The sequence below is a fragment of the Mastomys coucha genome, unplaced genomic scaffold, assembly GCF_008632895.1.
Source record: "Mastomys coucha isolate ucsf_1 unplaced genomic scaffold, UCSF_Mcou_1 pScaffold21, whole genome shotgun sequence".
NCBI lineage: Eukaryota > Metazoa > Chordata > Mammalia > Rodentia > Muridae > Mastomys > Mastomys coucha.
The window spans coordinates 9,214,336-9,231,877 of record NW_022196904.1 but is presented as its reverse complement, the minus strand read 5'-3'; the positions used below and the strand labels follow the sequence as shown (position 1 = coordinate 9,231,877).

Genomic DNA, 17,542 nt, shown 5'->3' with positions numbered 1-17,542 from the left:
CGGCGGCTCCCCTGCGACTTGTGGGGCCTGTGCCTCCCTGTTGTCTGCTCCAGGCTTAGGAACTCACTCTGTGTATTTATTTTCAGTGAATTATAGGAAGCCTTTAATTTCTTTCTTGACTCATTTTTCATTCAATAGAGAGTTGTTCAGTTTTTAGGAGTTTGCAGGCTTTCAGTTGTTGTTGTCATCCAGCTTTAATTTGTGGTAGTCAGATAGAATGTAGAGTGTTGTTTTAATTTTCTTGTGGCTGTTGAGACTTGCTTTGCATCTGATTTTGTGGCCAGTTTTGTAGAACATTCCATGAGATGCTGAGAAGAAGGTATATTCTTTTGTCTCTGTGTGAAATATTCTGTATATATCTGTTAAGTTCATCAAGCTTATAGTGTCAGTTAAGTTATCTTGAGCATTTCTCTATTTAGTTTTTGTTAGGATGGCCTGTTGGTACAAGTAAGTTTACTGGAGTCTCCCACTATCAGTGTGTGAGGGTCAATATGTAGTTTAAGCTGTAGTGATGTTTATGAACTTGAGTCCCTTGTGTTTGCGGCATAGATGTTAAGAATTATTATGTTGTATTGGTGGAATTTTCCTTTGATGAATATATGAGGAGTGTCCTTCCCTATCCTGATTAGGTTTAGTTTGTCAGATATTAAAATGGCTATATAAGGCTGCTTCTTAGGTCCATTTGCTTGGAATATCTTTTCCATACTTTTACTTTGAGGTAGTACCTATCCTTAATACTAAGGTATATTTCTTTCAGCAGAAGGATCTATCCAGTTTTTTTCACTCATTCTGTTCATCTATGTCATGGTATTGGAGAATTGAGATCACTGACATTGAGAAATATCAAGAGAAATGTTTGTTGATTTCTGTTATGTTGTTGTTGTTGTTGTTGTGGTGGTGGTGGTGGTGATGTGTGTATGTGTGTGTTTGTGTGTTTCCCTTCTTTTGATTTGCTGGTCTGGGATTATTTATTCTCTGCAGTTTTTGGATCTAGTCAATCTCTTCACATTGGAATTTTTCTTCTAGCATCTCTTCTAGAACTGGGTTTGTAGATAAATACTGCTTAAATTTGTTTTGTCATGAATTATCTTATTTTCTCCATCTACTATAATTGAAAGTTTTGCTGAGTATAGTATTAAATGCTATCTGGCATCTGTGTTCTCTTAGAGTCTGCAGTCCATCTTTCCAGGTCCTTCTCCATTGAGAAGTCAGCTGTAATTCTACTGGGTCTGCCTTCATATGTTACTTGGCCTTTTCCTCTTGAAGACCTTTAATCTTATTTTTTTATTCTGTACATTTAGTGTTTTAATTATTATGAGCTGAGGGGGATTTCTTTTCTGGTCCAATCTATGTAGTGTTTTTATGATTCTTGCACCTTTCTAGGCATCTCCTTCTTTAGGATAGGAAATTTTTCTTCTATGATTTTATTGAAAACATTTTCTGTGCTTTTGACCTGGGTTTCTTCTTCCTCTATATCTTATATTCTTAGGTTTGGTCTCTACACAGTGTGACAGATCTTTTTAGATGTTTTGTGCCAATTTTTTTTTTTGATTTAACATTTTCTTTGAACAATGTATCTATTCCTTCTATCATGTCTTGATACCTTAGATTCTTCTCTTTCCTCTTATATTCTGTTGGTAAAGCTTGCCTCTGTGTTTTCTATTCAAGTTTCTATATATTTTCATTTCTGGATTTCCCTCAGTATATGTTTTCTTTATCTATTCTATTTCTACCTTCCTGTCTTGAACTGTTTTATTCATTTCCTTTCACTGTTTATGTATTTAAAGATTTCTGTAAGAGATTTACTTACCGTCCTTAAGGACTTCTACCATATTCATAAAGGCTATTTTAGGGTCTTTCTTTGGCTTTGGCTATGCTGTGATATTCAGCCTGTTGTCATAGGGTTGCTGGGGTCTAATGGAGATATATTTTTCTGGCTGTTTTATGTTTTGTAAAAAGTAGTTTACTTTTATTTTTTATGAACATTTGTACCTTTCTTGTAGGTATGTTGGTGTGAGGGTTCTAGATTACTGGAACTGAACTTACAGACAGTTGTGACACGTGCATGCTGGTAACTGAATCCCAGTCCTCTGGAAGATCAGCCAGTGCTCTTAATCACTGAGTCATATCTCCAGTCCTTGTTAGTGATTTTATGCTGGCTTCTAGGCATTTGATATTAGGAAAACTGTGTTTCTAGGTATTCCCATTTGGTCTTTTCTTTGTTGGGTGAGTGTTTTGGTGTTTCATTTTGTTTGTTTGTTTTTTTGTTTTCTGGTTGTTGTTTCTAGGTTTCTGTTTCCTTTCTGGTTCTTGGGGAGTGTGGTGGCTGTTGGTGGCCTTTTAGTAAATTCTGAGGTCTTGATAAGTGTGGACACTGAGGGTTCCAGGTAAAATGTATTTCAGTGTATTGGGAGCTGATACTTAAGAATGAGGATGGGTTGTATGTATTAAGATCCGCAGGCAGGAGAAAAAATTGAGTGTTCTTCCAGACTTCTTAGTCTCCTAGGAATGGGAACAAGGAGTGAGGACAGGCCACAATAGAAAGTTTGCTAAAGATCTGGGAATGAGATTGAAATACTGGACTTGGAGGAATGGAGAGATAATTATAGATATACAGTTGTAGAATTGAAGAGCTACAGTTAGACTATTTCGTTCTCAGGTCAGGGTGCCCTGTGTTTTCCCAAGGAGTGCCTGCTGGAGTTCAGGGCTAGGCTAAAACAATGGGTTAAGGGAGAGAGGTTAGGAGATGAAAATCTGTGTGGTCTTCTAGAGATAGGGGGAAGAGAAAAGGGGACTCAGCAGGTATTTTACTGCAGAACCAGAGATGAGAATGGGGACTGGATTCAGAGGGATGGAGAGGTAAAGATCTATCTTCAGTTAGCTTTCCCATTTCCCATGTCAGAGCATGATATTTATTTTTTATTTATACATCATCATGACTGGCCCAAACCTCCACTTAATAGAAAATTCGCCTATCTTTCTGGAGAGTCCAAAATATGACTGCAGTATACACTGTTCATTTTCACTCTATTATAAATAAAAAGAACTATATTAACTCAGAGTGCCACAAACTGTTAGACTGGCTGTCTTGTCCTGGATTATACAAATCTGTGATACAGCCATCAGCACAGCCATGTTCTAGGAAGAGCACTTCCTGACTTGCAAGCATCTTGCCTGTTATACAGCTGTTGCTCTGTACATATTCACAGAACCTCTGAGTATCATACTATTTGTAAGAACATCTGTCTACTGAATTAGAACCCACCATCCTGATTTCATTCAATCTTACCTTCTTTCAAAATTTATTTTTATTTTTAAATGTGTATGCATGTGCCTAATCACTGTATTTATATGACCTTTCTCCCAGGAGTTGAGGTGAGTTATATGCCCATAGTGTCTAGAAAACAGTATTAGCTCCCCTGGAATTGACAATGAAGCAATTGATGAGGTTGCTGGGAGCAGAACCTGGGTCTTCTACAAAAGCAGTACTCACTGTCAACTGTAGCTGTCCATCAGCCATAGAGTACTGGGGGCCTGAAAAGGGGCCTGGAAATGAAAAAGGACAGGCAGGCAAGAGAAGGCTGAAGCCAAGACAAAAGTTTTCTGATCAAGGCTCAAAGTTTAATATTCAGCTCTGCATTTATATAGGGGAAAAAGTCACAGACCCATTCTTTGTTTAAACTGGATTACGTTGCTTTGTTTCAGCTGGATTATGTTGTAAAGCAAGCTCAGCAGGCAGTCCACCCCTACAGGAAACTACAGGTGCAGCAAGGTAGAAGACTTCCACCTAGGTCTGAAGACTCCACCCTAAGTGGGCTAGGTCAGCAGAAGATGACTGTGGCAAACAATTAGGGTCTGTTTAGCCTTCTCAAGGCTGGGGGAAGGGCACAGTCAACTGCTGAAACATGTTATTTACTTTATTAAAGATCCTATACATAAATAAACCCATGTGCAGGATTAGAGATTTAACTATTTTTTCCAAGTGCTGGCTATCAAACCTAGAACTTCATGCATACCAGGAAAACACTCTACCACTAGCTATGAAGAGTGGAAGAAAATTTTAAAAAGATCATTTAGTAGAAATATAGTAGAGATGTATAATGTATAAGATTTTACTTAAAGGGCATGGAAAATTTTCTCTGAAACGAGCCAAGAATGCAGCCTCCAGCTAGTTCCAGGAGCCCGCTGACCACAAAAGCAGGATGTAAGTCATCTAGGTGGTTCCAGGAAGTGGTCAACCACAAAGTGAATGATGATGACCAGACCACATTCTTGAGAATAATGAGTATGCAGGATGTTTTCCTCATGACCCTGACTAAATCATGGGTTGGGTCCCTCTGACATTTTCCACTGTTTTTATGTTATGTTCCCTTGGTAACCCCCTCACTCCCCTTAGTTTGCAGTTTTTCCCTTTAAATACCCCGCACTTCTTGTACTCAGGGTCAAACTCCTCTGCCCCTGCATGGGTTATGAGCTCGGCCCCAGTGCACTGGTTTCCTGAATAAACCTCATGTGTTTGCAGCAAGATCGGTCTCTCATGAGTTTCATGGGGGTCGTGTAATCCCGAGACTGGAGTGAGGGTCTCCTCTCTTGAGGGGATCTTTCAACTACACCTCTGACAGCAATGGGTATTTTTGAAGGAGTGTTATTTAGTCACAACAACCCTATCTTTGCCACTGAACATCCTTTAGACCTGTTTGTACACTCTGGTGTCTTAAGTGATTGTAGTTGAAGGTAAATGACTTCCCACACTCAATTCACATGAAAGGCCTTTACCTGGTGTGAACTCTTTCATGTTTACAACTAGAGTGGTAGCTAAAGGCCTCTTACATTTGCTGCATTCAGGCCTTTCTCCCATGTGACCTCTCCAGTGACTACTGGGGCTAGAGCACTTGCTAAAAGATGCATGTTTGGTGCATTGATAAGATCTCTCTTCAATGTGAACCCTTTCATTTATGAGACTGGATTTTTTGTTAAATATTTTTCCATATTTATCACACTCACATGATCTTGCACCATTATGAATTCTCTGGTGTTTGAAGAGATAGGAATGTGAAGAATTTCCCACATTCTCTAGTATGAACTGTGTTATAGTTTAGGAAGTGACAATTTTATGAAAGGAGAAGATGCAGAGACCCACAACCAAACATTAGGTGAAGCTTGGGAAAATCCTATGGAAGGGGGGAAGGAAGGATTATATGAGCCAGAGGAATCAAGGACATCATAAGAACATGTCCCAGAGAATCAAATGATCAGTATTCAAAGGGGCTCACAGAGACTGAAGCAACAATTAGGGGGCCAGCATGGGTCTGACCTACATCCTCTGTATATATGTCATGGTTGTGTAGCTTGTTGTTCTTGTGGGACTTCTAACAGAGAGCAGAAGTGTCTCTGACTCCTTTGTCTGCTCTTGGGACTCTTCCTTCTACTGGGTTGCCTTGCCCAGCCTTAATTTGAGGGTATGTGCCTAACCTTATTGTAACTTGATTGTAACTTGATATGCCATATCTGGTTTACAATCTTTGGGAATGCCTGCTTTTTTTTTCTGAAAGGAAACAGAGGAGCGGCGGATCTGGAGGAAAAGGGAGGTGGGGGGGCACATGCAAAAAGGGGGAAGGGGAAACTGTGATCAGAGTGTAATATATGGAAAAATAGTAAAAAAAAAAAGTGACAATTTTGGATAAAAAATTTCCCAAATTCACTACAATAAGACCTCTTACCAGTGTGAATTCTCTCTTTAAAAATAATTTCTTAATTCTCTTCCTGCTAAACAATTTTCCACATTCATCACTGTTGTGGATGGGCCTGGTGCTGTTTGTATATTGATGTTAATTCCACTCTCCTGGGAGGGGTTGTGGACAAGGAGGGTACTCAGGTGACTTCTTGTGATCCAATACCCTAACGAATAAAGGAGCCAATCACTGAACAAGTAGGAGGGACTTCTGGGTTGGACAGAGGAGGAGAGAAAACAGGAGAGAGTTAGGTCCATGTGGATGAGGATAGCGGGAGGACAAGATGTAGTTCTCCCGGTTTCAATGATGGATCTGTCAGGATTTGCCACCGGAGGATTTAGATTTAATAAGGCTTACATGATTAGAATTTTAGGGCTGGCGAGATGGCTCAACCGGTTGGAGCACTGACTGCTCTTCCGAAGGTCCTGAGTTGGGATCCCAGCAACCACATGGTGGCTCACAACCACCCGTAGTGAGATCTGACACCCTTTTCTGGTGCACCTGCAGACAGCTGCAGTAAATTACACCACCCGAGTGAGCTGGGCAGAACAAGTGGGGCAGGCGGAGATTCTGAGTTCAAGAGCAGCCACACACATGATTGTTCACAGCCATCTGTACAACTACAGTGTACTCATACACATAAAATAAATAAATCTTAAAAAACAAAAAAGATTAGGATTTTAGTTGTGCCCAGAGATTGAGTTAGGATTTTAGTTGTTGCACCCAGCGATTGAGTTACCGTTGTTTTTGAACTAAGTTTGTGTGATGTTTTCCTTCATGCAGCGGCTCGTCTGGGTTCAAAAGAGAAAGGTATGGAGGCAAAGCATGGGTTTGCCTGAGGTGCACCACAAAGGCTGTGGGGGATTTGAAGCTCTGGGTTGGTATGGTAGCAACCTGCCAGTGGGAACCTAATGAGGTGGGTGAAGAGATTATGGAGTTTTGAGTAAGAGTCTCTGGGAGATAAAAACATGGTGAGCCAGGCTATGGGGGCAGAGAGTTGTTGTGGGTAATGAGGATAGGTTTTTACCTAGACAATTTGATGCATTCATACATTCATACAGCTTTTCTGAAGTGTGAACTCTTGAACGACCTGAGGCCACAGCTTGTGTTGACCAATTTCTTACATATACTTGTAAAACCCTTCCTTGATGAGGATGATGACTTGTTGGCAGCTGAAGAATTTCATACAGTCCCAAGTTGCAATGACTCTTTCATAGAGAAAAGGCCAGCATACTCTCAGATGTGTGGTCAGAATTCTCCCGCAGGCTAACCTATTGCCAGAAAGGTTCTGGGCTGAGGAGGAAGTCCTTCCCAGACTCTCTGCTAGAAGATGGCTTCTCAGACACCTGGAATCTGCAGCTCAGCTATTCAGCAACGAGTGTTGCTCACATTGCTTCTGGGGTACTCTTTCCAAAATGTGCTGCTTTTGGTGCTGAGGCAGATATGTAGCAAACTGTAATTGTCAGATGTTACATCATGGTGTAGTTTCAACCCATGATGCTGGTTCTCATCCAAGTACAAAATTTCTCTTGACTGGGCTACATGTCACACAAGAAGAGGCCTCCCAGAAAGAACAGCCACTGATAGGTCCAAACAGTGAAATTCTGTGCAGAACTATTCCACCAAACTAAACCAAACCAACCAACCAACCAATGAAACATCACCTGGGCCTCTCCACATCTGTTCCAGGACAACAACCTGAAAGAGAATGTCACTTAAGTGTTTAATGAACTTAGTGGGAGAGGATAGCCCATAAGAAGTTGTGTGACTGATAAAGCCAAGAACTGGGTCCATGGTACAATTTACAGAGTCAGAGAATTGGGTTCTGATCCAGGATGGGGTTACCCAACAAAATTTGCCTATAAAGATGGAATAGATGGGGTTCATGAGTGTAAAAAATACAGTCTTGAAAATACAACATAGGAAGAATAGAGTATGCAGCTTGTTCTACTGGAGCAGCTGTCAGCTGGATATTGTCCTCTACTGACAAAGTCAGGACCCAAGACAACTTGACGCCAAAACAGCTGCCCTTCAAATGACTATGTTTGTATATAGCAAAGGAAACAATCATCACAGTAAAGAAACTGCCTACTGAACTGGGGACATGTGAGAAACCATGGTGGTTCTTCTGAAGCTCTTCAATTTTCCACACTGATTGGCAGAAAATTACACCTGGACAGCCTCTCCATCCCTCATCTGCAGCTCCTTAGAACCCCTAATCCACTTTGTTTCTACAGGCTTTGCCTTGTATGGGTGATTCATGTAAATGAATCACAGGTAGGTGTCTGCTTTCTTACATGCAGTAGAATGGCTTCATTATGACCACACATACATGGAATATACATCAGTACTTCATCCCTTAAATTGCTGAGATATATTCCATTGTACAGATATGTCACAGTTTGTTCATCTGTCTATCAGTTAATGAGACAACAGTTCATTGTATAGTGCAAGCTGACTTCACACTTGTAGTTTTCTTGTGACTACCTCTCAAGTGCTGGGAGTACAGGCATTGTCCCTCTTGCCTGGCCAAATTACACTCTTATAAGCATGTGCAAGTTTTGGCACGGACATGTATATCTAGGAGTCGATATGCTGGGTCATGTAGTAATTTCATGTTTATATTTCTAGGAATGACCAGACTGTTTTCCAAAGCAATTATACTGAGGATGGCAATGAATGGGAACCAACAAAACTGTCAATGCACCTAAATACTAAGATATTTCTTTTTTGGTGACATTTTGTTATTTGATTCTCCAACATGATCTTTGACTGATGACATTGTGTTGAAAGGTCAAAAGACTAAACAGCTTGTTTATTCCATCTTTGCACAGCTATTGGTTACTCACAGATTATTGCATATGTGAACTGGTTATATAGCTCCTCCCCTGAAGGTCAAGTTCCCTCACTAGAGATGAGAACCAACAGAAATGGCCACCTCTTAATCTAATCCTATATTTATTATGATATCTTCAGTGTCTTCATGTGTAAAAATGGAGATTAAATGACCAGATCTGATAGAAACATCACTTAGAAAGTTTTGCTTAATGAAAATATTTTGCTATCACAGTCAGGAAGACCACCCTCCCCCCCAAAAAAGGACTAAGCAATCTTTCTGGTCTGGAACTAGAGAACAAAATCCTAACAATCTGTCTTTTGTTAACGAACTTTGGCTGTCTTCTATATCCCACTTAAGTTATAATTATTCATGGACTATCACAGCTAAGAAGCAAGAGTTTTGGTATCATATGAATTTATTTTCTGCTACCTGCTTCTCATGTTTCTTTCTGTAGAACATTTTTGGACAAGGTTCTCTAGAAGTCCTGTTTGTATTCTCAGTTGTCTGGTATCTCTGCAGTTTGATCTCCATGTTGTCTAGCACATGGTACACCTTTCTTTTGTTTTCACAGCTTTCCTGAGTTTTCATCTTTCTCCATTTTTTTCGTGACTCTCTACTTTTTTGGTGTTACTGGAATTCTCTGATATCGTTCCCTTCAATACATTTTGCTCTCCCTTCATTTTCTTCTTAATGTTTTCCATTCTTTTAATTTTAATAACTAAAATATAGAAATGATATTACTAAGATCAGAGTAAATGAAAGTTAGAAATGAAGAGGGGTGAGGGGAAATCAGAAAAAAAGGTATTTTCAGAGATACTAAATGTTACTGATAAGGATAGTGATTTTTTAAAATATATTTACTTTTTCTGTTTGTTTGATTTTGGAACAAGATCTTGTTATAAATTCCAGGCTGGCCCTGAATTCACCATCTCCCTGTTACTACTACCCAAGTGCTGTGATTTGAGGTGTGAGCCATCACCTTCAGCTAAAATTTGAATTTTAAAATGATTATATTCTGTATTCAAGCCTTTAAATTACCCAATAATAATCCAATGTAATTAAAAAGGCATTGGAAAATATTTTTTTACAGGTTGTAAAGGCTCAACTTCAGTAAGCATCAACCATTACTTCTGCTCTTAGTATCTGAGTCTTTCAGATCAGGTTGGGCACATCTAAGATTGTTTAAAAGGAACCAAGCAGAGGATACCATTGTATTTAGACCAGACACTGAACATTGCATGTTCTTTTAGAACATATGACCAAAGAATCTGAAAGTTTTTTACAAAATCAAGCTTCTGAAGAATTTATGGCATCCTCTCATCACAAATAAACATAGGCATCTCTCATATGCTTGTGTTCCACATAGCGTCCTTCCATTTGGGAGAAATGATCTCTATTGTATAGACCTGGAACCCATTTCTATACCAGCCTGAAGCAAATGGGAGTGTCTGTAGATGTTCTAAATGCAGACATAATGCACCAATAATAATTATGTTCAAGTTAAAGTTTCATTCGAAACAAAATTTGTTTCCTGAACTCTGTCTTAGATTCTTGGAATTGCCCACATTGGGAAGCAAGCAACAAGACAGTTCCTCATTGACTCCTGGGATTTGGTAAGAATGGTTCATTTCTATATGAGCATCCTTTTTTCTTAACTCAGATTCTATTTGATCACACTTAAATTTTCTTTGGAAAAGATCAAATCACCATTGACAGCCTTGGATGTGATAGGAAAAAGCACCTGAGCCAATGAATTTTCCCAGATCCTCATTCTCTGGAAGCTGCTGAGAAGACACATCATAACCATCATCTTCATATATCTCTTTCTCATCTATAAGTGGAATCTCGACATTTTCATACAACATTGCAAGCTGCTGTTTTTCCTCAGCTTTTACCAGTTGACTGGAGAAAGATAGAGATGAATGTAAAGGCAGTTTTTTACAGTCAATCATACTGTCTTCACACTGCATCCTTTAAAATTGTATTTATATTTATACAGGTGGGGCTGGGAGAGGGGCCTATGAAAAAACATCAGATTTCCTGGATCTGGAATTACAAGTAGTTGTGAACTACCTGACCTGAATGTTGGGAAATGAACTCCAGTTCTCTGCAAGAGCATGGAATGCTCTTAACCCCTAGTTCTTCACTCTAAGCCAAGGTCATGAAATATTCTGACTCAAGAGAAATTGCTTATACATGCTGGTAGGTGGAGAACAGAGAAAGAAATACATATTTCTGTGAAACTTGAAATTTCTGATCTGGACCAGCTGATTCATGTCAACAAATACTCTTATAGTTTCAAACCTCATAACTAAAGCAGTACTGGGTGTGGATGACATATATAGATTAAATACAAAATTCGAGATACAACAAAAGCTTCTATCAATGCAATATAACACAAAATGAAAAGCAATGCCAAGAAACCTACAATGAACAAGATGTCAAAATTTTAAGTAAATGTAGGATGTTACAGATTGTTCCTTTTATAGAGCATCTGATACCATGGCTTTGCCCAGCATGGACTCTGTACTTGACTGGGGTTGAAGAGACAGGTTTATCAGCAAAAAGCTTATCACATAAGCCTAAAGACTTGATGTCAATCCCCAGTATCCACATAAAACCCTGGAGAGGCAGAGACAGGCAGATTCCTACAGCTCATTGCCACCCATATAACCTAGCTGGTGAGTTTTAAATCCTAGAGAGAGATCCTATCTCAAAAAATAAGGTGGATGGCACCTGAAGACTGATACCAGAAGGGCTGGTCACACACAGCAACATACCCACTCACACACAGAAAGATGCTTATTATTTTGTAAACTGTGGATATTTGGGTATTGATATTTTATAACACTAAATTAAAATATTTTTTATCCTGACTAGTGAATTTTTAAACACTCCCTTAAAGTTTGCACTTGAGATTGTGTCTCCCCTTTGTCAGTCCAGTTCTAAAAGTGGATCTGTGAACTAGATCATTCCATGTGATGTGGAAATGGATGACAGTGCTTACTTTCTCCTGGCATACTTATGTACCTAGAATCTTAGACTGAATCAGAGCCATAGAATGTGGTCCAAATATGATGCCACCTTGGCTTAATAATTTCAAAATGACCATGTCATATTTTGAAAGTTCCATCCAATGTGTTGTGTGAAATTCTCAAAGAACAAATAAAAACATTTTAGATATATTGTTTAAATAAGACCTTTTGGGGGGGGGGCTGGGGAGTAAAATTTAGAATATAAATAAATAAAATAATTAATTAAAAAATAAGAGCTTCACCCCAATATCTAAATTCTAAAAATCAGAAGACAAAGTAATTGTCACACAAGCTTGAGGATCTGAGTTAAATCCCAAGGACCCACATAAAAAGCCAGATGTGTTGGTACAAACTTATAACCCTAACACGGGGAAGGCTCTGGCATTTCCATCCCATTAAATTTTAATCTAGTCTGGTTTCCTTCTCTTCCTTCTCCTCCTCTTTTCCTTCTTTGTTTTCCTCCCCCTCATCTTCCTCCTTCTCTGGCATGACCAACAATCCATGCTTTGGCAAACCCTGGTCAGAAAATGCATAATGGCCATAATTATTTAGTAATTACAAAAAATGTTACCATCATTATCACCATTATCATCATCTTTTGACACAAAATAATTCCCTAGTGTACCTGCTGCCTTATTAAGAGTGGGTGGGGTTCAGATCACATGAAGCTCAAGAAGGAAGACCAAAGTGTGGGTCCTTCAGTCTTAGAATTGGTAACAAAATACTCATGGGAGCAAATATGGAGACAAAGTGTGGAGCAGAGACTGAAGGAAAGGCCATCCAAAGACTGTCCCACCTGGGGATCCATCCCACCTGGGGATCCATCCCATATATAGTCACCAAGCACACACACTATTGTGCGTGCCAAGAAGTGTATGCTGACAGGAGCCTGATTAAGGCTGTCTCCTGAGAGACTCTGCCAGAGCCTGACATATACAGAGGCCAACCATTGAACTGATCAATGTGTCCCCAGTGGAGGAGTTAGAGAAAGGATTGAAGGAGCTGAAGGGGTTTGCAACCCCATAGGAAGAACAACAATATCAGACAACCAGTGCTCTCAGGGTCTAAACTACCAATCAAAGAGTACACATGGAGGGACCCATGGCTCCAGCTGTATATGTAGCAGAGGATGGCCTTGTAGGGCATCAGTGGGTGAAGAGGCCCTTGGTCCTGTGAAGGATCAATGCCCCAGTGTAGGGGAATGCAAGGGCAGGGAGGCAGGAGTGGGTGGGTGGATGGGTGGGTGGGTGGGGGTACACCCTCATAGAAGCAGGAGGCGGGGGGATGGGGCTTCTGGTGGGGAAATCAGGAAAGGGGATAAGATTTGAAATGGAAATAAATAAAATAATCAATAAAAACAAAACCAAAAAAAAAAGAGAGAGCAAAGACTAAGGAAGGGAGACAGTTATATATGTAGTATGTACAAGGAAAGACTTACAGTGAGAGGTCAGTAAGAGGAAGCAGGGAGTGGTAACAACAGAGCCACACTTTAGCTCTTGCTGGGTTAGGAAACTCAGGCTTTTCCTGGAGGAGGGTAGGAGGAAGGTGAAGGCTGCTTATGGAGCTATATACCACATCCCATCCTAAGACTTGCCCACTATGCTTACTATGAAGAAGTTGCTGTTAGAAACCACATTAGCTTTGACAATCCTAAGTCTTCTACTGTGGCCTAGGCCCCTTCATCTGTGACCTAACAATGAACAGTTCCACCAAATTTTCTATTCCTTATAACGAATTATATATATACACATATACATATGAAAATATATGAAAACATATGTGTAAAACATATATGAAAACATAATAATATTCCAATCTTAAAAATCATTTTTGCAGACAAAAAAAAAAGAATAGGTGAGGTTATTTGTCGTATACTTACTATATCACATAGGAGATCATGAGCCCACATAACAGGGCAATGACAAAGGCAATGCTTGAAACTGAAATTACATGAACAAGACCAGGCCTACGTGAAATTACTGTGAAAACACAGAAAGAAGTTTGTTACAAACAATGAACCAAATACTAAACTGACAATACTCTTACAAATGACATCCCTAATTTTGAAAAGGTTAGAGACATCCCACTTAGGGATGAGAACTCCACAGTTTCCCCTCTCTGTACACTGTCCAGTGTGGGTCTCTATGTTAGTTCTCATTTATTACAAAAAGCTTCTTTGATGAGGGTTGAGTAATGCTCTGATCTATGGATATAACAGTATATTATTTTATTGCTGTTCTTTTAGTAGAATAATAGTAGGGTTTTCCCCTATGGAGCATGACCTATTGAGTCTCAGGTCTTTGGCCATGTTAGTAGTGTCAGCTCTGGGCTCCATGTCATGGGAACTTTTTAAATCCAATTTAAAAAAATTAGTTACTCCGGTAACATTTGTGCCATTATTGCACCAATCTATCTTGCAGGTAGGTTGCTGTTAGTAGTAGTTTTGTAGTTGTAGCTGGGTGATACTGATGAATAAGCAGAAGAGGAGGCAGAAAGACTGTAAGAGCCAGAGGTGATGAATGACACCATGGAAACAAACCTCTTCCAGATACAAGAGAGTTGATATACATGCAAACTCATAGGAACTGTGAAAGGTTGCACAAGACCTGCCCAGGTTCAAATTGGGCAAAATCTAGGAAATGAGAAGAAGTAAGTGAGTATAAAGTCTCACTCCTTTCCACAAAGTTATTTGCAAATTGATACCTGCTGGGAGAAGGAAAGTCAGTTCTCTCCAATAGAATGCCACTGTGCATAACAACCACACTCCAAAGCAGGCCCTATACCCGGGAGAAGCTGGCTAACACAAGACAAACTCCATGGGGTTTTTATGTGCTTTTTGTTTTGTTTGGGCATTTTTTTCCCTTATCTGGTTTTATTGTTGTTACCTTTGATTTTCAGTTTTGGGGGGCTTGAGAGTTATTATTATTATTATTATTATTATTATTATTATTATTATTATTATAAAGAAAAAACAAGGAGGATGGAGGTTGGGAGGATCTAGGGGAAGTTGGGGAGGGAAAAATTTGATCAAAATATATTGTTTACATTTTAAAATAAAAATTAATTTTTACCAGACCTTAGGTGTGAACTCCACAACCAGTCTCACAACACGCAGGGGAAGGTCCACTCCCAGGTGCTCTAACAGGCCCAAAACCACAGGGTCCTAGTATCCCAGGATCCCAGGAGCTTGGTCATACCAGGATCTCAGGGTCCCAGAGGCAGCTTGATTTCCAGGAGCTCTGACACACAGGATCACAGATTACAGAAGCCCAGAATCACAGGATCACAGAGACAGCTGAACTCTGAGGAATTTTAACACAACCAGGATCACAGGAAAAACAGGATCCAGTGAGATATAGCGAGGACAGGTAGCACCTGAGATAATGAGATGGCAGGAGGCAAGCTTAAGAACATAAGCAACAGAAACCAAGGTTACTTGGCATCTTCAGAACCGAATTCTCCCACCATAGCAAGTCCTGGATACACCACCATACCTGAAAAGCAAGATTCGGGCCTAAAATCACTTCTCATGGCAATGACAGAGGACTTTAAGAAGGACATGAGTAACTCCCATAAAGAACTACAGGAGAACACGGGTAAACAGCTAGAAGCATTTAAAGAGGAAACACAAAAATCCCTTAAAGTATTACAGGAAAACACAATCAAACAGGTGAAGGAAATAAACAAAACCAAGATCTAAAAATAGAAACAGAAACAATAATGAAAGCACAAAGGGAGACAACCCTGGAGTTAGAAAACCTAGGAAAGAGATCAGGAGTCATAGATGCAAGCATCAATAACAGAATACAAGAGATAGAAGAAAGAATCTCAGGGGCAGAAGATACCATAGAAAATATTGACACAACAGTCAAAGAAAAAGCAAAAACCTCTTAACCTAAAACCTCCAGGAATTCCAGGACACAATGAGAAGACCAAACCTAAGGATAATAGGTATAGAAGAGAGAGAATATTCCCAACTCAAAGGGTCAGTAAATATCTTCAACAAAATTATAGAAGAAAACTTCCCTAACCTAAAGAAAGAGATGCCCATGAACATACAGAACTCCAAATAGACTGGACCAGAAAAGAAATTCCTACAGAACTCCAAATAGACTGGACCAGAAAAGAAATTCTTCCCGTCACATAATAATTAAAACACCAAATGCACTAAACAAAGAAAGAATATTAAAAGCAGTAAGGGAAAAAGGTCAAGTAACATATAAAGGCAGACCTATCAGAATTACACCAGACTTCTCACCAGAAACTATGAAAGCTAGAAAATCCTGGGCAGATGTTATACAGACCCTAAGAGAACACAAATGCCAGCCCAGGCTACTATACCCAGCAAAACTCTCAATTACCATAGATGGAGAAACCAAGATATTCCATGACAAAACAAAATTTACGCATTATCTTTCCACAAATCCAGCCCTACAAAGGATAATAGATGGAAAACACCAACACAAGGAGGGAAACTACACCCTAGAAAGAGCAAGAAAGTAATCTTTCAGCAAATCCAAAAGAAAATAGCCATACAAACGTAATTCCACCTCTAACAACAAAAATAACAGGAAGTAACAATCACTTAATATCTCTTAAGATCAATAGACTCAATTCCCCAATAAAAAGACATAGACTAACAGACTGGATATGTAAACAGGACCCAGCATTTTGCTGCATATAGAAAATGCACCTCAGTGACAAAGACAGACACTACCTCAGAGAAAAATGTTGAAAAACAATTTTTCAAGCAAATGGTCCCCCAAAACAAGCTCGTGTAGCCATTCTAATATTGAATAAAATCCACTTTTAACCTAAAGTAATCAAAAAGGATAAGGAAGGACACTCCACACTGTTCAAAAGAAACTACCAAGATGAACTCTCAATTCTGAACATCTATGCTCCAAATGCAAGGACACCCACATTCATAAAAGAAACTTTACTAAAGCTGGAAGCACACATCACACCCACACAATAATAGTTGGAGACGTCACCAGCCCCCTCTCAGCAGTGGATAGATCATGGAAACAGAAACTAAATAGAGACACAGTGAAACTAGCAGAAGTTATGAAGCAAATGGATCTAACAGATACTAATAGAACATTTCATCCTAAAGCAAAAGAATATACCTTCTTCTCAGCACTTCATGGTACCTCCTCCAAAATTGACTATATAATTGGTCACAGAACAAGCCTCAACAGATACAAGAAGACTGAAATAATCCCATGCATCCTATCAGATCATCATGGACTAAGGCTGGTCTTCAATACCAACAAAAACAACAGAATACACACATACAGATTGAAGCTAAACAACGCTTTATTCAATGATAACTTAGTCAAGGAAGAAATAAAGAAAGTAAAGGATTTTTAGAATTTAATGAAAATTAAGATACATCATACCAAAACTTATTGGACCCAATGAAAGCAGTGGTAGGAGGAAAACTTATAGCTCTAAATGCCTCCAAAAATAAACTGAAGAGAGCTTTCAATAGCAGCTTGACAGTACACCTCAAAGCTCTAGAACAAAAAGAAGCAAATATACCCAAGAGGAGTATATGGCAGGAAATAATCAAACCAGATAGAAACAAAAAAAAAAACTATACAAAGTATCAACAAAACCAGGAGCAATTTTTGAGAAAATTGACAAGATATATAAACCCTTACCAGACTAACCAGAGGGCACAGAGACAGTATCCAAATTAATAAAATCAGAAATGAAAAGGGAGACATAACAATGAAGTATATCTTAAAATAACTATTCTGTTTGTTTAATATCAACAGTTGAAAATAGTAGAATCATGTCCTACAAACATCATGGAAATATTATTGATAATTTTTCTCACTGTGCTTGAAATTAGGATTTTCTTTTCTTTCTTTCTTTTCTTCTTCTTCTTCTTCTTCTTCTTCTTCTTCTTCTTCTTCTTCTTCTTCTTC

The 17,542-nt window shown here is 39.1% G+C and overlaps 2 protein-coding genes across 4 annotated transcripts in view; one reads left to right on the top strand and one right to left on the bottom strand.

The window, feature by feature from the left end:
• LOC116104136 (extracellular calcium-sensing receptor) overlaps positions 1 to 3,951 on the top strand; it is a 31,490-nt gene extending 27,539 nt beyond the window's left edge. The window contains exon 7 of the mRNA XM_031390922.1: positions 3,706 to 3,951. Coding sequence (XP_031246782.1) covers positions 3,706 to 3,852 — 147 coding nt within the window. The 3' untranslated portion in view covers positions 3,853 to 3,951. The remainder of the gene's footprint in view (positions 1 to 3,705) is intronic.
• A 5,017-nt stretch (positions 3,952 to 8,968) lies between these two features.
• The window catches only part of CUNH19orf18 (chromosome unknown C19orf18 homolog), a 22,631-nt gene continuing 14,057 nt past the window's right edge, over positions 8,969 to 17,542 (bottom strand). For 2 of the 3 annotated variants that reach the window (XM_031385370.1, XM_031385372.1), the window contains exons 4-6: positions 13,486 to 13,585; positions 10,313 to 10,473; positions 8,969 to 9,289 (exon numbers count right to left, since the gene is read on the bottom strand). In XM_031385370.1, coding sequence (XP_031241230.1) covers positions 9,156 to 9,289; positions 10,313 to 10,473; positions 13,486 to 13,585 — 395 coding nt within the window. In that variant the 3' untranslated portion in view covers positions 8,969 to 9,155. The remainder of the gene's footprint in view (positions 9,290 to 10,312; positions 10,474 to 13,485; positions 13,586 to 17,542) is intronic. The other variant, XM_031385371.1, reaches the window with a different exon arrangement.